The sequence below is a fragment of the Dama dama genome, chromosome 15, assembly GCF_033118175.1.
Source record: "Dama dama isolate Ldn47 chromosome 15, ASM3311817v1, whole genome shotgun sequence".
NCBI classification, from domain to species: domain Eukaryota; kingdom Metazoa; phylum Chordata; class Mammalia; order Artiodactyla; family Cervidae; genus Dama; species Dama dama.
Genome location: NC_083695.1, coordinates 43,971,625 through 43,999,027, shown reverse-complemented (window position 1 = coordinate 43,999,027; position 27,403 = coordinate 43,971,625). Strand labels below are relative to the sequence as shown.

The window sequence follows — 27,403 nt, the reverse complement described above, 5'->3', positions numbered from 1 at the left end:
TCTGGCTGCCGGCAGGGGGTAGCATTGCACCACAACTGCCTCTGCTCAGGACTAGGTCCAGCCTGGGAAGCCTGGCGCTGAGTTCCTGGCTGCATCTCCTCTCTCTGTATGGCCCGGGGCTCCTCTGTGGACCTGGCACCTGGCCTCCTTCAGGAGGCTCCCAACCCTTGGGGTGTTTGTGACTTTCTCTGCCCCTTGTGCAACCTGGTGGCACTAGACAATGCTCTTCACTTGATGCACAGTCCCAACAACTGTGAAATGAGGATATTGTGCTGTGTTGCAGAGTTGCAGGGTAAGGGGCAGGAGATGTTTTGAAAGCTCCATGAAGACCTTTGCTAGGGTGTGGGCTAGGCTGGGCGGTGGCCTGGTGGTTTTCTGAATTTGTGACCAATTGAGGGAGAGTATGGCCATGAGGATATGTACGGCTCCAGGCTGTGGCTAGCTTTGTGGTCCTGAAGATGGGGCTGATCTCGGCATGAGTATACCTCATTCTTGATTCTTGAACCTGATCAGTGCCTTTGCTTCTGCTTCCCGGAATGCCTCCCCCTTTCTCCTTCCTCTAATTCCTCTTAGGCTTCTCAGAAGTCCTTAAGAGTCTCCTAAGTCTCTCCAGGCCTGGCATTCACTTCCAGTGGTCCTTGCCAGACCCCAAGAGCAGTCCTGTCCCCAAATGTGGCTTCCCAAGTTCCTGCCACAGGCTCTGGATCTCATACCAGAATACGTGTCTTTCCCACCAATGTCCTTAGCAGGGGATCAAGGAAATGGCCCAGCTTCCAGTAAAGGAAGGCTCCAGCTCAGCGATTCCAGTCCTGGACTCTCAGGGACTCCAGGGGTCTAGCCCCTGACTTTCCTCCCCCACAGTTCCTGGAGAAGTTTGAGCCCTGGCTCACGGGACCCATCTTTGCCATCTGTGTTCGCATGCCTTCAATAGATGATGCCAGGTTCAGCCTCCCAATCCCCCACAGGAGCCTGGGGCCTTAAAGACCTGCCAGAGAGCTACAAGCTGGCAAAAGAACACTCTGTGGCCCCAGTGACCAGAAAATACTTGTTAAAACAACTTTGAGACATAACTGTTCATGTACCAAAATGAAAGAACATTAGAAATTAATAATGCCTAATGTTGGTGAAGGTGGAGAGAAAAACAGTCATAAATTTCCTGTGGAAATATTAATTGGTTTTGAAAACTGCTTTTGAAGGCAATTTTGGAAATACATATTAAGATATTTAAATTATGCATAGCCTGTTTAGGCGTTTACCGTAAAAAATAATTGTGTAAAGCCTGGAATCCATGTAACAGTATTTTTTTACAGTAGTATTAAAAAATGTCCACCAGCAAGTGACTAGTTAAATAAAGTATGTATGATAAGTGCATGGGAGAGAACTGAAATCATAAAAAAACCCCAGGTTTCAGAAAATAATTTCATGACCAGGGGAAGGGTTCACATTAAAATGTTCATTCACTCACTAATTAATTCATTGATTTGGCTAACATTTATTGAACATCTAGACATGCCAGACATTGTTCTGGGTACAAGGCATAAAATCATAATGAGATACACTATCCTTCTTGTGAGGCTTTTCTTCTATAGGAGAGACAGACAATTAACAAGTAAAAAATAAAATAATTTCCGGTTGATACTTTTATCTGCTTGTATGTGAAAATTATACCTGAATAGAAAAAAGGACAGAAATAAAAACATCATCATGTCAATAGTTGTTATATCAGGTTGGTGGTTATCAGTTACAGTTTGTGTTACAAACAACTTAAAAATTGACTGCAGTAGTTTCACTAGTTGAGGGCTTGCTAAACAGTCTTGTGTGTCCAGGGCTGACAAAGCCCACCACTGTCATCTGGCAGCTCTGCCATCCTGGGGCGAGGCTGTCAGTCTCTTGCTTGGCTTTTCAAGGTCACAAGATGAGAACTCTCTTTTGGATCTGCTGTCCACATTCCAGGTCTGAAGGAAGAGAGGGGACTAGGAGGAACAAAGTCTTTCTCCTTCTGAGGTGCTTGCCTTTTATCCAAGAGCAAAGCTTCAGCCAACATTTGTTCATTCCCTGTGGCTGCTGTCAAATGACCACACAGGCAGATATTTACTGTCACAATTCTAGAGGCCAGAAGTCTGAAATCTGGTGGGGCAATGTTCCCTCCAGAGAGGATCTGTCCTTGCCTCTTTCAGCTTCTGGTGGCTGCTGGCATTCCTTGGCTTGTGGCTGCATCAGTACAGTCCATGTCTCCGTGTTCCCAATGCCTTCTGTCTGTGTGTCTACCTACCTCTGCTTCTGTCTCATAAGGACATGTGATGGAGGTGGGGGCTTCCCTCATGACTCAGACAGTAAAGAATTCACCTGCAATGCAGGAGATCCAGGTTTGATCCCTGGATTGGGATGATTCCCTGGAGAAGGGAATGGCAACCCACTCCAGTATTCTTGCCTGGAGAACTCCATGGACTGAGGAGCTTGGTGGGCTACAGTCCATGGGGTCGCAAGAAGTTGGACATGACTGAATGACTAACACTTTCACTTTTAGACAATCTAGGACTATCTCCTTGTCCCAAATAGTCCTGAATTTAATCACATCTGAAAATACACTTTTATAAAACAATGTCACACTTACAGATTCTGAGGATTAGGGCCTGAATATCTTTTGGGGACCACCTTTCAGCCTATCCATCAGTTAACTGTCCAGGATTTTGCTGTGCTGAGCCTCAGTGATCTCACCTGTAGATTGGGGATGACAGCCCTATTCTCAGAGGGTCTTGTACTGATCACCAACTATAGAGCAGGTAATGGGAGGACTGGGTCTCCCTGTGATTGAACTCTGCCTCTCTCCTCTGACCTCTGAGGGCTGTTCCCATCTCCTAGGGCAGCTTCTCCCTCCATCCCCTTTATCATTAACCTGCCCTGATTCTGGAGACAGTTAAAGTGAAGCTGGGAGGCAAGCAGACCCTCATCCCCATCCCCAACTGATCCTTTTTCTGGCATTGCTGCCCCTTTGCAGTGAGGTGTGTGCGATACTGCTGTGTCCAGGCCTGGCACTTGGCAAGTTTAGAGCATACAAGTTCTCTTCCTCTTTGGGCGGGGGGGGGGGTCTCTCCTTGAGTCTTCTGCTCTCTCTCCTACTTCCTATTGTGTTCCCCCACACCAAACTCCTGGGTCTTCCCCTCTATTTTTCAAATGAATGTCTAGGAATTTAGGGACCCAGTATATCAGCGATGGACCCAGGACCTGTGCCACCTCCCCGTCTTATCTGAAGGAGCACTGGGCAGTCCCTGCTCCAAGCTGAGTCCTCAGAAGCATCCCTGGGAGACAGCACCTTCGTCTGTCGGGTTTACAGGGTGCTAAATGTGCCGTGACACCCAGACAGAGAAAATCAATCACAATATCATTTCATTGCCGCATAAAAGAAGAGGTTTACAGGCAAGAAAAATTGCTCATGGAAATGAGTGTGTCCATGACCAGGGTGATCTGATTTGTTAGGGGTTGTGTCTAGCTAGAGGCCTGGGTCTAGAGAGGGGGTTATCTGTCAGATGAGCCAGGGCTCCAGGCAGATGCAGTTTCCCCAATCCCTGCCCCTTGGGAAAGCTGGGGCTTGGCTCTGAGAGGCTGGAGGCCCAGGCTGACGGGAACAGCAGGGCTGTACCTGACTTGGCAAGGGAGGAAGTAGGTTGGGTCGAGCTGCTTACTTTCACTTCACAGAGAGTCTGGGGTCTCCACCGTGCAGCTTCCAGCCCAGGGGGAGGGCTGACACTTGGGTACCCCATCACAGACAGGGAGTAGGCTGGGTCTGAGGTCCAGCGAGCCTGGGGCCCCACTTCATCTGTGAACACCCGCAGATGTTTGCTCATGAAGGAAGAGGACACAGGACTGTCACAGAGTGTCGTGTGCAGAGTTAGGGTGGGTCAGCCTCCTGTGAGCTTCCTGGTGGCCAGGGGGACAAGGGCTTCACTCCTCTGCAGGTCAGCGGCTCTCGGGCTTCCCTGAGATGCCCACTGAGGACATGATGGTTGATGTGTCTCTGACTGCCTGGGGCTGCCTCGGGCCCCTGCTCTGTTGAGACGTGTCTGAAAAGTAGTGAGACTGGCCTCTCCCACCAGGATCATTCTAGCAACTTCCATCCTGGCCCCTCCGCCAACTTCTACTTCACACCTTGCTGCTCTTCTCTCTGTGTTCCTTTACATGCTCCTGCCTCCATACCTTTCCTATTGCTAGTTTCTCTCCCTGGAACATGCACTGTCTTCCTTACCTCATGGGCTCAACTCAGCCTGTGTGGAACCCACTGCAGGGACCCACTGCAGCAGATGGCAGGGGCAGAAGGAGCCACGGGCAGAGGCAGGAGCAGAGGGGGCCTCTGTGATGCTCCATGGGCTGGTCCTGGAGCCTTGGCAGTGGCTGATGAGGGTGTGGAGGCCTGAGTTTTGCTTTGGAAGAAGACAGGGTAGGGTTTGTTTCCCTGCTACTTGATCCTTTCTGGGGAATAGGGAGCCGCCTCCCCGCCAAGTGCAAAGTTGCAAGGCTCAGGGGCAGAAAGGAGAAGCCTCCTCAGGCCTCATTGTGGGGGAGCAGGGATCCCAGGAAGCAACTTGGGAAGGAAGGGTCTGGGCCAGCCCTTGGGCTCGGGGGAGATCATCAAGGCTGAGATTTTCAAACTTTGGACTCTTGGCAGCAGAACCCTTTCCTTGTACACAATGGACTTGGAGCACACAAGTTCAAGCCTGAAGGGAATGAGGCTGGTCTTGAGGCCTGGAAGCCAGAACCTCCTCTGAAGAACACCTTGGATCCAGGCTGCGGAACTCATACCTGGAGGATCAATGCTTTAGCAGGAGGCTGGGACACAGGCTGCCCTGGGAGGACTGGGACTGAGATGACTGTTCAGGAGGCTTCCAGGGAACCAAGCCTCCCCTCCTCTTCTTAACAGGGAAGAACTAACTCCATGTTGGACCTGTTTCTTTTACTTTAATCTTTGCTTCCTGTTGCTTTTGTTCACTGAAAGATACTGTCCATACATAATGGTCTGCCTCAGGAATCCTGCCCCTCTGCCTGAATGTTTAGCCAAAGCCTTTGTTCAGGACTATCCACCGGTGAATGGCTCCTGGAAGGAAGAAATCAGCTCATCCCTTCCCTGAGGCTAGCTGGTCCAGGAGAAACTTGCAAGATTAATAGTTTTTTTTTTTTTAAACTTTATCTCCTTACCTCTCCCTACCTCCATTCTATAAAAGAATCTGGCAACCAGACCCCAAGAAGTTGTTTATTTTGAGACATTATTCTGCTATCTTTCTGGTCTGCTGTCTTTCCGAATACAGTTATACTTCTTGCCTCAACACTGTCTCTTGGTTAATTGGCCTACTATGCGGTGAGCAGAGTGAGCTTCAACTTGAGGTCACACTCTTGCTGTCCTTTGGCATTTGGTGGTGCCTTTGTGCAAACTCTCACCTACTTCTTCTGCTCTTCAGAGGGACCTATGGGAAGCAGGGAACTGGCTAGACTCCAGGGGCCAAGGGGAGTGCTAGACATCAACATGAGAGCCTTAGATGGGCCTGAGCTGGTGTTTGGTCCTGCCACCCATCCTATCTGGAGAGCCTGGGTCCAGGGACCAGACCTGTGAGGTTCCAGCTTGTTTTTGTGAGGGAGGCAGATTTTCACATAGCTAACTTTTTGGACTATCTTGTTCCAAGTGGACTGTGTATTCTAAACTGGGCCCTGTTTATCGAACATATAATGGGAAAAGAGAAGGGCCTCTGCCCTGCAAAAATGAGATGCTCCTATCCAGGGTGGACATGCTGTGTGACTTCCTTCCTCCACGTTATCCTGGAGGGTGTGGCTAAGAAAAGACTTCTCAATGGGGTTGCCAGGCATGGGTAATGCATGTGCCATTGGCAGTGTCCTGGAAAGGGTATCTGGAAAGACTGTGAGGGCTGGGTATGGGCAGGGGGCTGGGGCACACTAGCGGGTCCTACCCTAGAGTCCTGAAAGGCAGGGCAGGGAGGGCACCTCCAGTCTCACTCGCCCAACCCCCACTGTGGAAAAAAACCTAAGGCTAAATGAATAGAATGCCTTGAATAATGGCAAGAGTGATGCAAAAGATTGCTGGCCTGGGAAATTGAAAAGTAAAATACTCAAGAGGCTAACCAGAGTAAAAATAAAAACACAATGATATAAAAGAAGATCAAATAAAATAAATACAAGCTGAGAAACAGTAAAAATGAGATCAAAGAGGTTAGCAAGAAGAGGTAAGGAAGACAAAGTAGAGATGGACAATTAACATACAACAGAAGACCAGAGGCAGCAACTGAGGGAAAGTATAAAATAAGTAACAAAGTGTGTATGTGTGTGTGTGTTTTTTTTTTTTTTTTTTTTTTTTTAAGAATAACCCAGTGGGTTAATAGAGGAAAGTAGCAGTGGGATTTTTTGAGCTCAAATTCTGACTGATTGTAGGTTCCTTGGAGCCTATGGGTAGGGAGGGCCTCTCCTGGAACTGAAACTGCAGGGCATTAAGCCTGGTTCCTTCTTAGATGCCGGCTGACCCCTCCTTGGGGGGAATTGACCACAGGACTTGGGTTTCGCTCTTCCTTGTGTTCCCAAGAGACCTGGTCTTCCGGGCCAAAGCCTGCAAAGAATCCCCCAGGCTGGGCCTTGGTCTCTCCTGCCAGTGGTAACCTTTATGTGGGACTGGGCTGAATTATCTTAGAAATCCCGGTGAGCTCTATGCTGGTGAGGGAGGGAAGGCAGTCTTTCACGGTACAGTATCTTGTCTAACCTGGGGGCTTGCTTGAAGGAACATGACTGGGGAGTGGGCAGCTCTGCAGGGGTTGAGCAGTGGTGGCTCTAGATGGAGCAGACAAATCCCCATGCAATAAGCCAGAGCAATAGACTCCTGTGGGGTCAGAATTCCAGCTGGTACTTCCTTAGTCCAGTTATTGACTACAGTGAGAAACAAGATGACAGAGGTCCACTTTCTGGAATGACAAAGCTTTGAGTAATGACGACTATGACTTCCTAGCAGATCACCATATTCTCTTTGTCTTGACATATCATCTGCAGCTTTGTTGGCAAACTGCTGGCTTCCAGTAGGGTTCCAGTTGAGGTTCCTGGTGGGCCTGGTTTACCTCTTTGCATTTTCCTTTCCCAACTGTAAAGTGACACTGTCATCTCCTGGTAAGATGTAGGGTGTTGAGCACAGTGCCTGCAAATGGTAAAGGCTAAATAAGTATAGTTGTGCTCAGTCAGGTCCGATTCTTGGCAGCTCTATGGACTGTAGCCTGCTGGGCTCCTCAGTCCATAGGGATTCTTCAGGCAAGAATACTGGAGTCGGTTGCCATGCCCTTCTCCAGGAAATATGTATAGTTAGCATTAGTAAAACTGAAGATCTCTTTAGAAAAAGCAATCACCTGTGTTGGCTGAACTCTGTGCAAATGAAGGACTTATGGACCCAGTTTTAATTTCTGTGAATATGTCTTTGTTTAGTGAGAAACAAACCAAGAGGACTAGTCCTGGGTCCAGAAAAAAACTGGTGCTTTGGCCAAGTTGCTCCTTTTGCCAAGCTTCAGTTTTCCTCTCTGTGAAATGGGTTTGTATCATACTTCCCAGAGATAGCTCATCTCTCTCCTCCGGCCAGATAATTAGAGTTGGAGTGTATTTGTTCCTCAGGTGGCGTTGCTTCCCTAGGAGCCTGATTTGGTGGAGGCAGTTTTTGCAGCCCCAGAGGTTAACAGGGTTTAAAGGGACTGGACTGGCCAGATCAATAAGTAATTAAGGTTTTGATGAACCTTAAAAAGCCTCAATAAGCAAATGTCCCTGGAACTTGGTAATCCCAACTTCAGGTGACAGAGAGGCTTCAAATAGTCTTGCCTCGAGGTAAACAAGCATGTGCTGTGCTGCGCTTAGTCGCTCAGTCGTGTCCGACTTTGCGACCTCTAGACTGTAACCCGCCAGGCTCCTCTGTCCATGGGGGTTCTCCAGACAAGAACACTGGAGTAGGTTGCCATGCCCTCCTCCAGGCATGGGGCCCCAATATCTCTGGGCCTGCTCCCCCAGTTCTAGTGGAAATGGGGCCTGTGCAGAGTACCCTTCCTGGCCAGTCAAAGGATATCCAGGCCATTCCAGTCTGGGAGGAAAAACTGGCTTAGCTTGGGAGTATAAGAGGATGAGCATGGGAAATAAGCATTGTGGGTGAAGGAGCCCACATTATGGGAAACGGAGGGGAAGGCAGCACCCAGGAGAGGCACTTCCAGGGCAAGGCCAACCTGAGTCACAGCCCTCAGGTCCCAAACTAGAGGGGCCTCATCATCAAAATTAGAAGCTGATGAAATCTCCCCCAAATCGAGTGTGTTTATAGGTTGACTTCTTAATATTTGGAAGGGGGTCTTGAGACTTGTCTCACTGTAAGCATGCTACCTCTACCTAGCATAATAAATATCAAGAAAAACTTCCAACTGGGGCCTACTTTACTAACATACTGCAGGGGTCCAAACAAGTGTATTTGGGGATCCCTGACCCTGTGGCTCTTAACCTCAGGTTTGAGCCCTGACAGGGTGAACATACCACCATCCATCTGAGGTTGTGACAGTCTCCATAGGAACCAAACTGTTAAATAATAAAACCCATTCTTTATTTCCCTTCTCCCTCTAACTTTTCAGCCAGGGAATGAGAATGGAGGCATGGGGGTTTGTAGAGCCCGGGAGCGGTGTGTTTTACAATTCAAGCCCCGCCCCCCCAGATGGATTTCTGGAGGTAGTACCTTGTGGGCACCCCACCCAGTTGGACAGCCCAGCGTCCTGCAGGCATGGCCATTCCTCCTCTCTTGCCCATAGTCTCCTCATCTTGGAAGTCACCCTGCCAGACCCTGTGGTTCCTTGCTGTTTCTTCAACCCAGCTTCTCTTCTTCTGGAGGCTGCCCCTGCAGCCCCACCAACCATTGTAAGGGCTGCCTGTCTCCAAGCCTGCCTTGGCCCTCCCCCCTGCACAACTTCCTCCCCCACCTTTCTGAACTAAATGACTTCTGCCAATGACTTCTGTGGCAGGCAGCTTGGGACACACACACACACACACACACTAAATTCTTTTTCTTTTAACTTGGCTCGCTAACCAGCATTCAGTGCCTGGAAGCCTCCCTTCCTTCTCCCTTGGTAACCCCACTCAACCTTTAAAACTGTCACCTCCTCCAGGAAGCCATCTCCTGGCTCTTCCTCTCAGGCTGGGTCACAGCCCAGAATGCGCCTTTGCACACATAGCTTATTCAGGGTCCTTGCCGCATCTTTTAATGATCTATTTAGGTGTCTGTCTCTCCTGTGAGCGGGGAGTTCCAGGAAGGTCTGTTGCGGAGTCTCTCTGAATTCCTCACGCCCTGCGCATGGCCCTGCAAGGCAGGGACCTTGGGGCTGGGCCAACGACAGAGCCAATGGGCGCTCCCGGGCCCGCAGAAGTGGCCCCGTGCACTAGGCTCTGCCAGGCGCGCCCAGACCGAGCTTCCTCCCGAAGCCGGGTCCGTGAAGGCTCAGCTGTCTCCCTGAAATCTTGGGTGTGCCACGTGGAGTTCAGTCTGTCTGGAACTTGTTTGGGGGCGGAGGCGGGGGGAGGGTGGCTAGCGTCAGGCTTGCCACCCCCCCCCCCCCCCCCCGCAGGCTGAAGCCCAAACGGCATAACGCTCTATCTGGTGGTAGCCGGGGCCGGAGGCATTCCGCGAGCGGTGGAGCGAGCCCCGCTCTGCGCTGGCCGCGAGGAGCGGGCTCTTCGCCCGGGCTCGCGCGTAAAGGCTCCGTGCAGAGTCGGAGTCTGAGTACGCCGGCCGCTTGAAAGGCTCCTCACGTCCAGGCGCCGCGGTCACGGATGCGCCGGTTTCCGGCCATGAATTGGGCTTCAGAGTCCGAGCCTCCTGCCCGACTCCCGGCTGAGCCTCGGGCCGCAGGGAGGGGGATGGGCTTCCGCCAAGGTCCGTGGGGCCAGCTAAGGTTCGAGCCCGCGGCCGCGGCGAGCCCCCTTTGGCTCCCCTTGCCTCTCGATGACTGGCTCAGCGCCTCGCCCGATCTCTCTCCGGGCTATCCCGGCCCGGCTCCACGAGGGGCTCTCTGCCCGGGCCGTGGATCATGGCCCAAGACGCTCGGCGGCTGAGGTCAGCCGGGGCCAGGGGGCTCCAGGGATCCCCGAGGGCAGTCGGAGCCGACCCTTCTCCATTTTCTGGTCCCTGGTGAACGTGGGGGTCATGAGGCCCAGGACCACCAAGTCTCTGCGCGCCGCAGCCTCGGCCGGTCCCACCGTCCTGCTGGCCTCCGAGAGTCCCTCCGACTGGGAGCGCGGAGCACCCGGCGCCCCCTCCGAGCCGCGAGCTGGAGAGCGCCGCGCGGCGAGGCAGAGGCTCCGCAGTCACGTGGTCCAGAGGAGGGCGGAGGGGAGGGAGGCGGGCGGGGAGGGGAGGGGGAGCAGAGTCGAGGGGGAGGGGGAGGGGAGGGGGCGTCCTCCGCAGTTCGCTCCTCGCCGGGGCTCAGACACACAGCGAGCCCGGAGCCGCCGCGCCGGCCCGGCTGCTGCCGCCGCCGCCTCCGCCGCCTCCGAAGCCTCCCGAGCCGTGGGGAGCGCCGCCGCCGCCGCGGGCCGCCCCCGCCGCGCCGGCCTGGGCTCGGGTTGCCAGCGCCGCCGCAGCCACCACCGGAGCCGGAGCGGGAGCCCGACCGCGCCGGGCTGGGCTGGGCTGGGCTGGGGCGGGCTCAGGGCGCAGGGGCGGGCGCGCGGGGGAAGACGCACGGGCGGGCTCGGCTTTCCCGGGGAGCGGCCCGGGACTGCACCCGGACCGGCGCCTCCCCGCTCCGCGCTGCCCTCGGCCTCGCCCCGGGCCCGGGCGGATGAGCCGCGCGCCCGGGGGACATGGAAGCGCTGACGCTGTGGCTTCTCCCCTGGATATGCCAGTGCGTGTCGGTGCGGGCCGACTCCATCATCCACATCGGTGAGCGCGGCGGGCTCGGGGCCGAGGTTGGGCGGGGGCCCCAGTGGCGCGGGGGGTGCGCGGCGTCCAAACTTGGCTGTTCCCTGGGCCGAGGGGCTCGGCGGGCGGTGCTCCCCCGAAGGGCCGCGCCGCCCCGCGGAGGAGCTGTGCACGGGCCGTGCCGCGCTCCCGCGGGCTCCTGCTGCTCCCGGGGCTCCGATCCCCCCGCGGGGCCCCGCGGCCTCTGCCGACACTTAGGGCCGCGGCTGCGGGGAACCCAGGGCTAGACTCAGGTTCAGCCCCGCGTACCCGGGGGAGAGGAGGGGCGGTCGGCGGGGTCGGGCCAGCCCTTAGGTACAGCTCAGAGCAGCGAGGGCAGGGGGCGGGCAGGGGGCGGGCAGGGCCCGGGGTCTCGCCAAGTTAGTAGCGCAGGATGGAAGAGGCCCGACCGGAACCGTGCGTGAATGTGGGTGGGTGGGTGTTGTCAGCGTGTGTTTCTGTGTGTGCGCCGGTGGCACCGTGTTGGTGTCACTGCGAGAGGGCGTTGGGGTGTGTGGGGCCATCGGAGCCTGTGTTGGTGCGTGCACGATTTATCAGCCTGTTAGAGTGGACACAGTGTCTGTCTGTTTCCCTGGTGTGTGTCTGTGTATCTCTCAGTGTATGTGTGGGTGTGTGTGTATCTGGTTGTGGCGACGGCAGCCCAAAGCTGGACAGTCTCAGAGTTTCTTCTTCTTGGGGGCCGGCAGATGGTCTGGGCAGTGGGAGTCAGGGAAGAAGCCTGGGCCGCGGTGTGTGTGTGTGTGCGGAGTGTGTGTGCGTGCGCGCCGAGCGGGAAGAGACCGATGGAGGGAGAGAACCCGGGGAGGAGAGAAGACGAGGTGGAGAGGAGGAGGAGGCGCGCCGGCGGGGAGTGTGTGGGAGTTGGTAGCAGCAGGGGAGAAATCCCAGGAAGTTGGGCCGGATTGGGGGACTGGCAGCGGTTGTTTTTGGGGAGCCCGTCGGCAGTCGTCTTGCCGGAAGTTGGGGAAGACCAGCGAGCCGAGAGAGGCTGGGGGGTTGGGAGGTGTGAGAAGGCAGGGGTGATGGGACAGGTGATGGGTGATCAGGGACTAGGCCTGGCCTTGGAACGCTGCAATCCCTGGCAGGCACCGGGACAAGACCTGCTTCCCAGTTGTGGGTGGAGGTGGTGGGGCTTGGGTCTTGCGGTCAGCATTGCGGCTCTGGGTGTAGCATGGAACGGGACCTCCCTCCTCCTGCCCAGCCCCCAGTTCGGGGATCACTGGGCCCAGCTCTGGGACTGTGGTGACCCTTAGGGCCTGGCAAGGGGGTTGGACTCCGGAGTTTTCCAGGCTGCAGGGCCAGGCTCAGGCGAGTCCGACCGATCTCGGCGTCAAGCGCCGAGAGTCGGCCAAGGCAGTGAGAAGAGCGCAAAGGCCAGCGGGAGGCTGCTCCGGAGGAGCTGTTCATGGTTCTAGAAGGCCTGTTCAAGAGCGGCTCCTTCTGGGCTCCTCAGCTGCTGGGTTAGAAGGCAAAGGGTCTAGGGACACTGTCCTATCAGGAGAGGGACGGAAAGCAGGAGACAGAGCCCAGGGAGTCAGGCGGGATTGAGTAGTCCCTCTGCCTGTCACCGGTCATCAACGGCCCCTGCAGAAAGAAGCCCCAGCACAGGAAAACCACTGGGGACCTGTTTGCTTAGCTCCTACGGAAGGGGGGTGCGCAGGGCAGAAGGGAAGTCATCTTTCCATTTTGGGATTGGGGCTGCAAGGGGACTTTCTGGCTCCTGGGATAGGACTCGTGGGACTATTTAGGCAGGGCATGAGGTCACACCAGCTTGGCTCAGCCCATTATGTGGGGCATGATTGATATATGAGGTAGCTTGGTTGTGAGACACTCCTGTGACCTGGCGGCTGCATGTACCACGTGCATATGTAACTCATGTGGACTATGTTGGCATATTTGGGGTGGTGTATTTTTGTGTGGGTGGGCAGAGGCCCACCTCTAAACTATCCTATCAGGCTGAAACCCCAGCCCAGAACTCCCACCACTCGGCAGCCTGCAGTCCTGCCAGCGCGGTGATGGGAGGGCCAAGGCGGGGGTGGGGGTGGGGAAGGAGAGCCCATCTCTAGGCCTGGTGTTGACCCCTCTTCTCCTCCAGGTGCCATCTTCGAGGAGAACGCGGCCAAGGACGACAGGGTGTTCCAGCTGGCTGTATCGGACCTGAGCCTCAATGATGACATCCTGCAGAGCGAGAAGATCACCTACTCCATCAAGGTCATCGAGGCCAACAATCCGTTCCAGGCCGTGCAAGAAGGTGAGTGGCCGGCCGCGGTGTCCAGGGCTAACAGGGCCGGGCCTGCCTCGGGCGCAGTGCTGGAGACTTGCTGGGTTGTCAAGGGTTGGACCGCACGCACGGTGCGCGCTCCCTCCCCGGCCCACCACAGCTGAGCAGCAGGGAGTGCCCTGCGCCGCGGGACTGGAGCCGAGAGCTTGTGAACGGCGAGCCGGGCTCCTTGCGGGGCGTGTCGTGGGCTTGTGCGGCTCCTTTCCAGCCGGGTGGGCGCGTGTGTGCGCCCGGTGCTGGCCGCGCAGGCGTGCGTGGCTCAGGGCCGTCTTTGTTGGTAGAGTGTGGGTGGGCGTGTCTGCGAGCAGGGTACCTGTGTTGGTGCACCTCCCCTGACCTGGATGGGCCGGTGTCTTCTTAGCTGCCGAGGAGGAGGAGCGTCTAGCGCCCAAGCCAGTGCTCTCCCCTCTCCCGAGCGCATCCCGGGACGCGCAGCATCTCGCTCCCCTCAGTGCTTCGGCTCGCGTTTCTCGGCTGCTCTCCTCCTCCGGGTTTGGAGCCGCCGCTCTCACTTGCGGTCCCCGCCGTGGGCGGAGGCATAGCTGCCTGGGCCGGAGGTGGGCGCTGTTCAACCAGGAAAGGAGCGGAGTTGGGCCTGGCCAGGCTGCGGGGAAATCCTAGCCGGCGCCCCGGGCCACCTTGGTCCGAAGACTCTGCCCGCAGGCGGGGGCAACAAGTGCGCGGCTAAGCGAGGCAGAGCGGGCTGCGTTTCCCTCCTCCCTCGTTCGCTCCCCTCCCACCTGGCTTGAGCCTGGGTTTGGGGACTCGGGTTTCTCTCCCATGATGCCTGCTTCCTCATCAGGGACTAAGGCTCTCTGCCCCGTATCTGCCTGTCCTCGGGCCCCTCTCCTTTCATCTGCCCCTATATCCAAAGGTTCTCCTGGTTCCTTATAGCCATGGATTTGGCTCTGAGGCCCTTGCCCAGGGATATTGAAGACATAGGGGACAGGTGGTGGCACAGAGTGCGGGGATTCCTCCCAGGAGGATCAAACATGACAGTGGGTGTAGGGAGGGGGTAGGCTGGCCAGAGGCTCCAAGCAAGTTTTCCCTGTCCCCATGTCCCTACCCCCAACCCCTTAGACCCAGAGACCTCTTCCTGCTTTAGGCTGTATGTTGGCTGCTAGTCTTCTCCAAGGATAGGGTGACCCTGTGAAGGCTGTGTTCTGGATTCAGAATGTTGTGATGGAAAGAGGTTTTGGGGAGTCTCTTGTTCTTGCAGAGGAGGGAGAAGGCCCAGATCTGGGACCTGAAGGTCCAAGGCTGTCCTTGGGTAGTAGTAAAAGCCTGCGGGTCTGAATGTGTTTTGGGGGTGGTGGTTGAGTTGGGGTGAGACTGGTTGTCTATCACGGGAGCTGGTTTTCCCAGCCCTGGCAAGTGTCTGGTGTCCACTGAAGTACAGGAGGTGGAACCCACCCTTCTTTGCTGTCTGATCATGCCCTATCTGCAGTAACTGCCGCTGCAGGCCCTGCCCTTGGACTTCTTTTCTCTGCACCCTCATTGCAACTGTTGCATCTTCTTGTGGTGGGCTCTAGCCAGGGGAAGGTGGGACCTCTGTAGGCAGGAATGACCCTAACTCGGGTAAGGATCTCTGGTGACAGAGGCTTTTCCAATTACTTGATGTGATTTTCATGGTGCCTCATGCTCCCTTTGCACACTCCCCGTACTCTTGTCATTGTGGACATTCATCCTTTGTGCTTGGGAGCTGAGGACACAGCTTGGAGACACGTGCCCCAGGGAACTCACAGTGTAATGGGGATGCTACTTGTGTTTTCGTGGCAGTTTGGCTCTGCCACCTTCTCTGTTGATATATCTCGTTTCTGTTGACTTGCCCTCTACTGTATTGAGTATTCCAGGTTCATTCATTTTGCTCCAGATGATGCCCGTTGGCCCCCCTCCCCACTCCAGCAACAGGTCCCCAAAGACTGAAGATAATGCTCTTGCCCAGGGTTACTGACAGGTAACACATGGGTGAACTGGGCAGCAGGGCCCAGAAGGACCTGGAGTATGGGGTCTGGAGAGGTAATTTCTGTCAAAAGGAAGTTGTTCCACAACTTCAGCTGATTTTACCATTTGGGAATGAAAATCCTGGTGTTATAAATATGCTGATTTATTTATTTATTTTTTAAAGAGGAGCTTCAAATCTGTACTTTAATGTAAAATCTGATTTCTAACTCTTGTCAACTAACCAAACAATTTGAGTAACACAGTACAAGTCAAATCAAACAACTACGGGCCATTCAACCTTCAAACCTTAATGCGGCTTTGTTCTGGAGACACAGGGCTCCACCCAAGGACCTTTTCAGGGTCTCAGTTTTTCTGTTTTTATAACTGGAAAAATGTCTCAGGCTCAAAGAATGGCAGGCTGACACAGTCTTGGAAGGATGTGAGTGAGGGTGTGTGTACAAGAACTAGAGAATTGGATACTGATGCCTGAAGGTTGTCCAGGTAGAGGAATACTGACCAGGTGGTGTTGGGCCACCCTCTGCCCAGAGGGCATGTGCTGGTTAAAATTGGCATGCTTTCAAATGATAAGCGGCAGGGGCAGAAATTCACATTGTTATCCCGTGACCTTTTGAAGCCCTGGGATGCTGTCAGGGATGGGAGGGATGAGCCCCTCAACAGCCTCAGGGAGTGCCCGTGCTGGGTGCAAGTCTCCCTGGCCTGAGGCTTGGTGGGGCAGGTGCTCAGTGCACTGGGTCCTTCCTTCTGTGCCCTGCGGGGTGTTGTCCATCTCATGGCTTGGCCCTGGTTGATGGATATCTCTCTTGTGGACTTGGACAGTCCCAGTCCCAGGACACGGCTGGTAGATACAGCTTGGATGGGAAAGGAAAAGACTTGTTGGCTGGGAGTGGCCAAGGCAGACTGGGGTTCATCCTTCATCATAGACTGGGTGAGCTCCCCATGACCATCCCTGCATTCCCAAGGTGGATTTGGGATTGAAGTGATGCTGCCCCATTGTGGTCTGAGAGGTAGCACCATGCAGGGATAAGAGCTTAGTTTCTGGGGCCCAAGAAACTGGGTTCAAATGTTGCTTGTCTCATGTGCAGTGTGATATTGGGGGAGGCCTGGCCTTATTCCCAATATGTTCACATGTCTGCTGAGAGGGGTCCTCCTGGGTTTATAGTGAGGATTAAATGAGATGAGACATTTATGAATTGTCTGCAAAAGACCTGCGGTAGGTGTTCAGTAAACATGAATTCCCTCTCTGTTCCTTGACCAACTGTGAATGCATCTAGCTTCTCTTCAGGCTGTTGGTATTTTCAGCTGCATCATTGCTCAAGCTAGTGAATTCCTTGAGAGCGGACCCTAACTGACCTTTTCATTTTCAGCTTTTTGCTTAACTTTCTTTTTCCTGATTATAAAAGAGATGCCGTGCTACAATGAGCATGAATTAATTTAAAAATGTGAAAAAGGAAAAGGGCAACGCATGCTCATTATGTAAAATGTGTGGAAGGTGCAGGAAAGCATCAAAAGACAGAACAAAATTGTTCAGAAATCTACCACTGTTCTTTCCTTCTAGTCTTTTTTCACCCACTGACTTTCATAAGTGCCAGAGCTCCCATTCTGTTCAGTTGTATATTTTGTTTGTTTTTTTGTTTAACATATCAGTGGCTTTTTCTGAAATCATGTGAACTGTTTATAAACATTGCTCTTACTGTCTGCATATATTTTTAAATATCCAAAACGATCAATTTTTTAAAAAATGGAAGCATTTATGTTGAGATATACTTAAGTATTTAATTGAAGAAAATAAGGAACTCTACTTTGACTTGTGGGTCCTAAGATTTATACCTGCAGTTTCTTCAGGCTGATTTTGTGCAGGCTTCTTGCAAGCTACCTTTTGAAGCAGTTGGTCAGTTTATGTGAAAGACTGGATCATTTTTAATAAAATATGCATTTGTTGAGGATTTAGCAAATGATAATACAGAAGTGATATTTAAATCCCTCAAAGGTGGTAACTTAGATTTAGTTGGCGGAGTCCATATTAACAATAAGTTAGAAAATTTGTCTTCTAGATACTAGAAGAGACACTAATTTGTTAAATAAAAAAAATTTCATATTGCTTTAAAGTGCCTGCTCAAGGAGAAGATTATATAAATGCATAAAAGAACTGGCTGAACACGAGTCTTCTCTGTTCACGGTATTATCTTTCACTGTAAGTAAAAGACTTGAGTTATTGGCTATGCTGTAGATATATCTGTCATAGAGTGGAAAGATAACAATTTAGGGAAGAGGAAGAAAAAAGGAATGTATGTGAGGCAATATTCCTTTTAGTTACAATAAGCATGGAAGTGTTTTAGGAAGACAGGGTAAAAAATCACCCAAGTATAGCTTGGTGTTCACAGAATACAACAACGAAGTAATGAAATAAAATGAAAGTAAAGCTCAGTGAGCTTGGTGGTGTCCATCTGATGGTCTTGCCCATATTATACTGGTCATTCCTAGGTGGTCACTCTGCCCCTTGCACTCTTTGACAGCTGCTAGATGGTCTCCCTAACTGAACTTTTGTTGTTGTTTTTATTTATTAAAATTTTTTTTATTGGAGGATAATTTCTTTACAATGTTGTGGTGGTCTCTGCCATACATCAATCATAATTATGTATATCCCCTTCCTCTTGAGTCTCCCTCCTCACCTTTCCACCTCTCTAGGTCGTCACCGAGTGCCGGGCTGGGCTCCCTGTGTTTGATGCCTCTGTTGTCTTCCTTGACTTCCCTTCAGGTCCCGTTGAGGCTGTATTTTTGCAGCTCCTGCTGGCAGACCCACTGTTCCCCCTGGGAATGGTGTTATTGGTCCCTGCCTGGGAGACACTGTCAGCATCTCCCTGAGTTTGATGTTAGTGTCATTAAAGATGCTTGCAGGCCCACTGCCATCATTTCCATCCACTCAGCTGCATAATTTTTCTCTTTGGTGCAGAAACAAATTTTACCATAACTTTGCTGGTTAAAAACAGAAATATATTATCCTACAGTTCTGCATATCAGAAGCCTGACATGGGTCTCATTGGGTTAACATCAAGGTGTTGGCAGCACTGATTCCTCCTGGAGACCCTAGGAGAGAATCCACTTTCTAGCCTTTTCAGCTGCTCGTCTTCCTTAGCTCCTGGTCCCCTTCCTTCAGCTTTAAAGCCAGCAGTGGTGGGTACAGTCCTTCTCACAGGGAGTCACTTCTGTCCTCACATCTCCTCTCTGATTCTTCTGTCTCCCTCCTCCCAGGACCCTTGTGATGGCATTGGGCCCACGGGGATAATCCAAGCCTCTCTATGTTCAAGTCAGTTGATTAACACCCTTAATTGCATTACAACCTGGATTCTCTTTTACCATGGCTCAGATGGTAAAGAATCCATCCTTGCGATGCAGGACACCTGGGTTTAGTTCCCTGGGTTGGGAAAGATCCCCTGGAGAAGGAAATGGCAACCCACCCAGTATTGTTGCCTGAGAAATTCCATGGACAGAGCACCCTGATGGGCTACAGTCCATGGGGTGTGCAAAGAGTCAGACACGACTAAGCGACTATCAGGTGGTGGCTCAGATGGTAAAGCATCTGCCTACAATGCGGGTGACCGGGTTCAATCCCTGGGTCAGGAAGATCTCCTGGAGAAGGAAATGGCAACCCACTCCAGTATTCTTGCCTGGAAAATCCCATGGACGGAGGAGCCTGGTCCATGGGGTCGCAAAGAGTCGGACACGACTGAGTGACTTCACTTTCACTTTTCTTTCAACCTACTAACACTTCCACTTTCTAGCATATTCACTGTTCCTGGGGTTAGGATGTGGATGTCTCTGTGGGCCATTTTTTTCTGCTACTATGTTGGTATACCTTGGGGATGCCTACTGCCCTTCATGACCCTTCCCTTTCTTCTGCATGGCTGGTTGCTTTCCTGCATACTGGGTGGCATCCTCTTTTTACTTGGAGCATGTGGCCATGTTTCCCTGTCTATCATCCTCACTCTGGAGGTGGCAGACTGTAAGTCTGCAGGCCTCTGTAGACCTCCCTGTGTTCTCCAATGAGACAACAACTTCCTTCCCGGAGCCTGCAAGCTGCCACGTCTAAGGTTCCTAGAGGAGTCTGTTTTGTGAATAGCCAGACGCAAGGCTGTGCCACCGTGCAGGTCCATGACCTCCACTTCTTCCAGGCCAGGTTCTTCCAACCCCCCCTCCTCTCTCCACCCTCCACCCTGCTCACCTGGAGCATGTGGTGGGGTCCCTGCCAAGGTCAGTCTGCTTCCTGACACCCTCAGCTTCCTCCTGCCAGCGATGCTTCAGGTCAGAAGGCGGCGGCTGTGGGTGCTGATGGCTGCTCACTAAGCCCCTCTCACTAGTCCCCTCTCTGGATTTCTCGCAAGCCTGTATCTGTGTAAAAGAATAGCTATCATCTTCATTCAGCTGAGCTGCTAGGTTCAGAGTTGTCTTTCATTCTAGGGTCCCTCTTGTGTATATAAACACACACACACACACACTCTCTTTATAGACTGAACTCCTACCTTACCCACAGCCTCATATCTAATGGATTGTTCTTGTTGTTGTGCAGTCGCTCAGTCATACTCTTTGTGACCCCACAGACTGCAGCATGCCAGGCTTTCCTGTCCTTCACCATCCTTTTTAGTATCCCTGTGAATACTATGCCATGGCCTTGCCCCTAAGTGGGGAAGATGGACTTACTATTTGTAGTGAACAGATAGGCATCCATATCAGGCGCATGGGTCAAAGGCTGTGGACCCGAGTGAGACACTTCTTGTGCTGCCTCCAGGCTGCTACTGTTCCCATTCCTGGTTGACAGTCTTCCTGTCTTGAGCAATATGTGAGGGCCATTTCTCTAGACTCTTCTTGGAAGACAGCTAAGGATGCCCCTGAAAACTCAAAGCCATATCTTGCAAAGGCAGACAGCCTCTTTCCAGATTCTTGGAGTTGCCAGGTCCAAACGCCCCTAGCTTTGTCTCCTATATCAGCCATCTTCTCCCTTTACTCGGGCTTTTCACTTCCTGGAAAATGCTTTTACCTAAAAACTGGAACATTGAGTCTGTACTGTTGGTTCCTGTACCATTTCTAACCCAGACCGATCCCTGGATATGAAACTTTTTAGACTTGATGACCCAGGGAAGTGCCTGTTTGTTCCTGCCCTTTGGTTTTGTTCTGTGGTTTCCTTTGTATCAATCAGGGTAGACTGAGTAATGCTGTGGTAGCAAACACTCTCCAAGTCTTAGTGGCTTAATGCAACACAAATTCATCTCCTTTTCATGTTATGTGTCCATCATTGGTCAGCTTGGAACTGAGCTCATCATGGTCACTCGGCTTGAATATTGCTAGTTGCTATGCCAGAGGGAGAGAGAGCCCTACAGGGTCTCTGCCTGTATGTGACACAGGTCTTTCTACTTAAAACTTGTTGACCAAAACTAGTCATATGGTTCCAAGCAATTGTAAAGGATCCAGGAAACACAGACCACTGTGGGCCTGGAAAGAGAGAGAGCTGGAAATGGTGAGTGACACAAATATCTACTAGCCACTTCATGTCCAAACAGCCTTCCTATTTCCTTGGTGACTTGTTAAATCAACAACAACATAGAAACAAAACCCAAAAGGGATTTTAGATATTGGATCCTGGTTGGACCAAATCCATGGGTTCCATCAGTTCCCCTTTGCACACTTGTTTTCTTGTTCCTCTGCCCCAGAAGGTGCCAGGCAGCCTTTTGGTGTAGGACGAAGTTGGGAAGCCCAGGTCCCAGCCCTGCCCGGCTCTCAGAAGAGAGCCAGTCTTTGTCTACCTGGACAGGCCCAGGTCTCAAAAGACTTGCCTTGATGCTTCCTAAGGGATGGGGTGAAGACTGGTGTCCGGGCCCGACTATTGTTGGTACCAGCAGTAGTGGGCCCCACAGCTGGTCATAAGCAAGTCTGTGCTTTCTCTGGACTCAGCAGGGCTCCCCGTGGCCCCATTTCGTCTACAGATGTCCCCTGCTTCCTCCCTGAGCCCTCCTCACCCCTGCCTTCCCATGCAGCACCAGCTCTCTCTTTTGCTGAGGCACTGGTCCAGAGTGGAGACTTGTCTTTGCCATGGGCTGGGGTATGACCACACCCTTCCCTGGGATCTGGCCTCTCTGACAGGCATGGGGCCCAGGAAGGCAGCTGGGTCCATGTCCAGTATCCAGTCAGCTGGGACCTCTTAAGACCTTCCTTCTAGCCTATAAACAGCCAGTTTCCTGGCTAATAGCTACAGGTTGGGGAGAGAAGACCCAGAGTTCTCCATTCTAGGCCTGAAGCATAGGCAAGGTAGCTGGGAAGGTGGTTAGCAGGCCCTTTTCTTTCTGTTCCTGGGCCCGATCTGGGCAGAGCAGGCTTCTAGTGGGTGAAGCCAGGGGCTGCTGGCTGGGACCCAGGACTGTCCTCATCCCCAGCTGCACCTCCTCCTCCAGCCAGATCTGGGTATGTGGCTCTGGCTGGCCCTGTCTCCTAGTTTGCTTCCCTTACATTCATACCCCGCCAGATCCAGCAGAGGCAGCCAGACATGGCTGCTCCGTCTCTGCCTGCCTTATGCCTGTTCCCAGCCACAGCTCAGCCAGGCCCTCCCACGCCCCTGCACAAGAACAGACAGGGTGCCCACAAGCTGAGCTGGGGGCAGGAGTCTGGTTGATCTCATGCACAGACTGGGATTCCTGTCCCTGTTCTGCTGTCTGACTCTGGGTGGGTTAGCTGAGTTTCCTCGACCGAAAGATGGGAAAGATGACCACCATGATGGTCAGTTGAGGAAGTGTGCTACAAGGCCCAGCCCAGGACTGAGTGCCCAGGTTGGGATGGTTGTTATAGTACCAGCCCAAGTGGTCCCAAAGGGCTCTTGGTCTCCTCCTACTTTCTGACCTGGGCTGGGCAGGCTTTCCCACCCCCTGCCCCATTTGGGGCAGCCTGGAGTTGATCCCGGCCTTGCTGGGTGTCCCAGGAGAGCAGGGAACCAAGTTAGATTGATGACTTGGTTTATGTGGAGGCTGCCTTGAGCCCCCTGTGTGGGCTGGGGTCTGGGAGCCTGTAGACCCTCACTGCACGAAGTTGCAATCTTGCCACAGCCTTGCTGTTTCGAGTGCACAGGGTGGCCCGAAGCCAGCCAGCTTGATCTACATGGCTGGCCAAAGTGCCTATAACTTGCTCGCTATGGTGTAAAGTGGTCAGGCACGTCTGGGTTCAGATTCCAGCTCTGTGACCAATTAGATGTGTGGTCTTGAAAGGTTACTTGTCCTCTTCAAGCCTCTGTTTTAATATCTGTGAAGTGAGGTTACCTTAGTGTTGTGGTGATGAGTCTAGAGAGGTGACTTACACCTGGTAGATGGAGGCTGTGGGTAAGCGGCAGTTGCCTGGGGCCCAGCAGAATCACACTGAGGGTGGGTGGGGACACACAGTATGCTAAGTAGGCACTGGTTCTCTCTATTTGCTCTGTTCTCCTGCTCCCCTGCCCGGGCTGCGTGACACCCTTTGGTCTTTGCGCTCTGCCTGGGTGCGGCCAAATCCCAGGTCAGGGCAGAGACATGGGCCCCACTGGCTGGACATCATCCCTACCCTATCACCTTGGCTGGAGCTCGTGGCTCAGCCCAGCCATGTGCCAGCCTTGATGTGGCCTGAGGCCCTGCAGACTCAGCCCGGGTCTGGCAGGCTGTCCCCCACTCTCTCCATCCCATGCAGCTCCTTCTGCCCAGTGCAAAGGCAGAGGCTTTAGGTCTTGCCCTGGCTCTGCTCCTGGACTGGGGCTGGGGGGCTTTCTTCCATTCTTTTGTCTGAGCACCCAGAGGCCCCGGAGGGAGGGAGTGGCCACTCTCTGGGTCCTGGCCTCGGCTCAGGGACCAAAGCTCTGAGACCTGAACTGGGCCCTGGGCTGGTGCTTGTCTCAGTGGTGCCCATCTCAGTGGGCCAGTGCCAGGTACCGAGGGGGCTCCGGCTTGGCTCGGCTCTAGGACCGTTGCTGCCTTCCCTGTCCTGGCTGCAGACATCCGATGCTGCTCCTCTTTAGTCCTGGGTAGTGCCCAGGGCACCTGTCTGCACTCGCCTTTCCCTCCCTCTCAGGCTCCGGTGGCCCAAACAACCCAGGAGTCTACCCCCAAGTCCTGCAGGCTGCCAGCTGAGCCTAGAGCTCCGGGGAAGCATCTGTCCCTGTCATGGAGCCCCAGGCTGGGGCCTCAGCTCAGGACTGGCTCCGGGCTTAGCCTGCATCCCAGATATAGGCTTCTGAGAGCTGTGGTATGATCCTGCATGACCCAAGTGCAGAACTGGGCTGCGCCAGGCACTTACGGCCCGTGTTCCTCAGGAGACTGGGGTGGCCATGCCTCTGGGGGAGGGTGGTTGTTGGGCAGTGCTGAGGAGTGGGTACTGTCTAACAGCGGGGGTCAGATCCTTGGGCATCCCCTGGAATCTGAGCATATCACCCCAGGCTGCATGTGAGTGTGTGAATGTGTGTGTGTAGCAGTATTTGGGTGTGAGGTGTGTGCATGGGTGTGTGTGTGTGTGCACATACACATGGACACATGGGAGAGTGCTGCAGATGTCTGCACTGCCCAGGCATGTTAGGCAGAATGAGCCACAGTGCCAGCTGCCACTTGGAGCCCCTGTAGCGCCCTCCTTGTGGAGCTCCTTCAGGTCTCTGTTCACACATGGCATCCTCGGGGAGCCTCCCAGTGCCCAAAGGAAGCTGGTCCTGCCATGTGTCCTATCAGCCTGTGTTTGCTGAATCTCCTGGAGGCTGTGGGCTGCAGGAAGGGAGGGCTATCTTTATTGTGTCCTGCTGTGTCCCCAGCTCTGAGACAGGGCAATTCCTGGGGCCCACTCAATAAATATCGTATCCCCCTCCCTTCTGGGGGACATCCCTGGGCCTAGATGTGTGGTCCTGACCCTGGACCCCTCGGAGATCATCCCAATGAGATTCTGGTCACTGTGTTGTAGTTGACTTGGCCAAGGTCAGCAGGAGGCTGTGGGCAACAGCTTGGGCCCTTCTTCATTGTTGGCAGCTACTCTGCCATCTTAGCAGTGGGTCAAAGTGGTGAGGGCAGGAGCTAGCCTCCCTGCATAGCCCAAGGAGTGGTCTTCTTGTGACCCCAGCTATACAGGCGGGCAGACATCATAGGGTTCTGGTGTCTGGAGCTGAGGGAGAGCCCTGCAGAACCAAGGCCAGACCCAGGGAAGACCTGGAAGTGCTGTGGACTGAGTGGTTCCCCCTGCCAGTTTGTGTGTTGATGCCCCAAACCCCAATGTGATAGTATTTGGAAGGTGAGCTTTGGGAAATTCTTAGGTTGAGATCTGATCTTGAGAGTGGTGTTTTCATGCCCGGACTAGATATAAGAAGAGACCAGGTAGGAATTCAGTGGCATCCAGTGGTTAGGACTCCACGCTCTTAACGCCAGGGACCTGGTTGGGGAACTAAAATACCACAGGCTGTGCAATACAACAGCCAAAAAAAAAAGACCAGAGAGTTTGCTCTCTCTCTCCAGTATGTGAGGACACAGTGAGAAGGCTGCTGCTGCTGCTAAGTCATTTCAGTTGTGTCTGACTCTATGCGACCCCATCCCTGGGATTCTCCAGGCAAGAACACTGGAGTGGGTTGCCATTTCCTTCTCCAATGCATAAAAGTGAAAAGTGAAAGTGAAGTCTCTCAGTCGTGTCTGACTCTTCGCGACCCCATGGACTGCAGCCTACCAGGATCCTCCATCTATGGGATTTTCTAGGCAAGAGTACTGGAGTGGGGTGCCATTACCTCAGTGAGAAGGCAGCTGTCTGCAAACGAGAAAGAGAGCCCTCAGATCAGCCAGAGTTCAGATCAGCCAGAGTTCAGATCAGCCAGCACCTTGATCTTGCCCTTGTCAGCCTCCAGATTGTGAGAAATACATATCTGTTGTTTATAATACACTCCATCTCTGGTGTTTAGTGTAGCAGCCCCAGCAGACTAGAGTAGGAGAGGGTGAGCTGTGGGCAAGCCTCCCTGGCCTGGGACCCAACCAGTGTGGTGTGAACTTACTGAGGGAGTTGGCCCTCCCAAGGCCTTGGGGCCAACATGTGTTGAATGAGATCCCTACGTCTCCAAGGATCAGCTGTTCTCTTCCCCAGGTGGCCTTTACATTGGGATACACTGAAACAAAACTCTCTCCACCCCCAGCCCTTTAAACATTTAAAGACAGCCACTCTGTCCCTCGGATTTTTTCAGGCTTCATATCCTGAAGCCTGAATATTTCTCACTGGATTTTCTTTTGGATACATTCACTTTGTCCCTGCCCCTCATAAGACAGCATTCCTAACAAGAGACTTAACTTGCTGATCTCAGCTTTCCTGCCTGTAAAATGGGGACAGTGGCACCTGCCTTAACAGGTTGTCTTGACCAAATGAGGTAAGGACAATAGAGAATGTAGCCAGCACCTGGCACCAAAGAGATGCTCCATAAACACGAGCCACAGTTAGTGCCTTCATGATGCTGTCCGATCAGTGCAGAGGGAGGGATGGTCACTGCTTGTTCTGGATGTTCTGCTGAGATGAATGAAGCCCTAGTGAGTGCTGGCTCTTGGCCTCACCTCCTGCCGTGGCTCTGGGTGAGCCTCTGGTCCTCCAGCCCAGGGCTTTTGCCCAAGAAAGGGTGATGCACCAGATACCCTCTCTTGAAGCTGTGCAGTTGGCTGTTGGATTCTAGTGTGTGACTTCACACTGATTCCTTTAAAGTCCAGTTTAGAGCTCCGAGCTTGTGACTCTCACTTATGCCTTGCAGAGAGTTGTCTCTCCTTCCCACCCTGAGCCAGCTCAGAGGGGTGCCTGTGCTGCTTTTATCCACCTCAGACACACTCTGCAGCCTGAGTCCAGCCTGATCCTGCTGCCCGACTCCTCAGCCTGCTCCCAGATTTCACACCGGCTCACTGACCAGCACCCACAGGACACAGGGTCTCATCTGCTGGGAATCACTGACATTGACATCACTAATGGCTGCATTTCTGCACCAGACTCATCATATGTTCTGTTTCTATCCCTGCACACTCCTTATATATGAATATTTCAGAATCCCAGCATACCAGAGTCTGCTGGGAGCCTAGACTTTAGACTTTTCCATTTATCTTCCTTTCACTGCAGAAGCCTCGTGGACAGTCACCTGGGTGGTGCTGGGAGCCAGCCCAGGAACCTCACCGAAGGAAGAATGCAATGCGCTTGGCAGCTGTGGTCTGCTATAGGCTCCTGGTGATGGCCTGTTAGAAAGCAGAGGTGTCTGTCAATACCCAGTGTCTGCTGACACCTGTGCCCAGGGCCATGTGAGCATTGTCTGTGGACCACCCTGGGGAGCACAAGGAATTGTACAGAGAGCAGAGCAAAGCAGAGATTGCTTCAAAAAAAACAACAAAGGATTAGTGCTGAGTCAGCACTCCCTGCTTTCCTCACATGCTGTCCCACTATGCACACGACCCCCCTTTATCTCAGCCCTTGTCCAATTCTCTCCATCTCACCATCTCACAGGCCTCAGCCCCTGTGGTCACTTACTCTCTGTTCCCTGCCTTCTGCCCTCCTTTCTAGGCCTCTGTCTATGTAGCAACTAGAATTATTGGAAATATCAATACAGTCACCCCCCCACCGTCCCCATTCTGCTGCAATCCTTCAATGGCTCCCTGCAGTACTAAGAATAAAAGCCAAACCCCTTGCCAGAGCCTGCAGGCCCCTAAGTACCCCGACAAGGACTGAGCTTACTTGCTTCACTACGGCCACTCCTCCTGACCCCCTGCTTCAGCCACATTGAGTTTCTTCCCATGTCTCCAAAGGTGAAGCATGTTCCTACCCCAGGGCCTTTACACATGCTGTTCTCTCCATCAGGAAGTCACTTCACATGCAAGGCTCTTTCTCAACCTCAGCTACTCCTCAGATCTCACTTCCTCAGAGAGGCTACCCTTGGTTCCAAGGAAAGCCCCTTTCATTCTCTAACAAAGCCTTCTTTTCCTTCTTTGCATGCTTCCTCACCTGCAGTTATGTTATTAATTTATTTGTGAGGAGAGTCAAGTCTGTGAGGGCAGGAAAGTGTCCTGTTCATTGTTGGGTTCCCAAAACCAAGCCTGGTGTGCAGCTGGTTGTGGGTGCTCAGTAAGAGCCCCTAGATAGATGACAGGACAGGTGGACACACGAGACCTCTGCTCCCTGAAACCCCTCTCAAGCTTGTGGCCCTG

General features: G+C 53.1%; 1 protein-coding gene across 1 annotated transcript in view; it reads left to right on the top strand.

Moving 5' to 3' along the window:
• The first annotated feature begins 10,815 nt into the window (after positions 1–10,815).
• Positions 10,816–27,403, top strand: part of GRID1 (glutamate ionotropic receptor delta type subunit 1) — a 658,662-nt gene continuing 642,074 nt past the window's right edge. The window contains exons 1-2 of the mRNA XM_061163043.1: positions 10,816–10,933; positions 13,068–13,223. Coding sequence (XP_061019026.1) covers positions 10,855–10,933; positions 13,068–13,223 — 235 coding nt within the window. The 5' untranslated portion in view covers positions 10,816–10,854. The remainder of the gene's footprint in view (positions 10,934–13,067; positions 13,224–27,403) is intronic.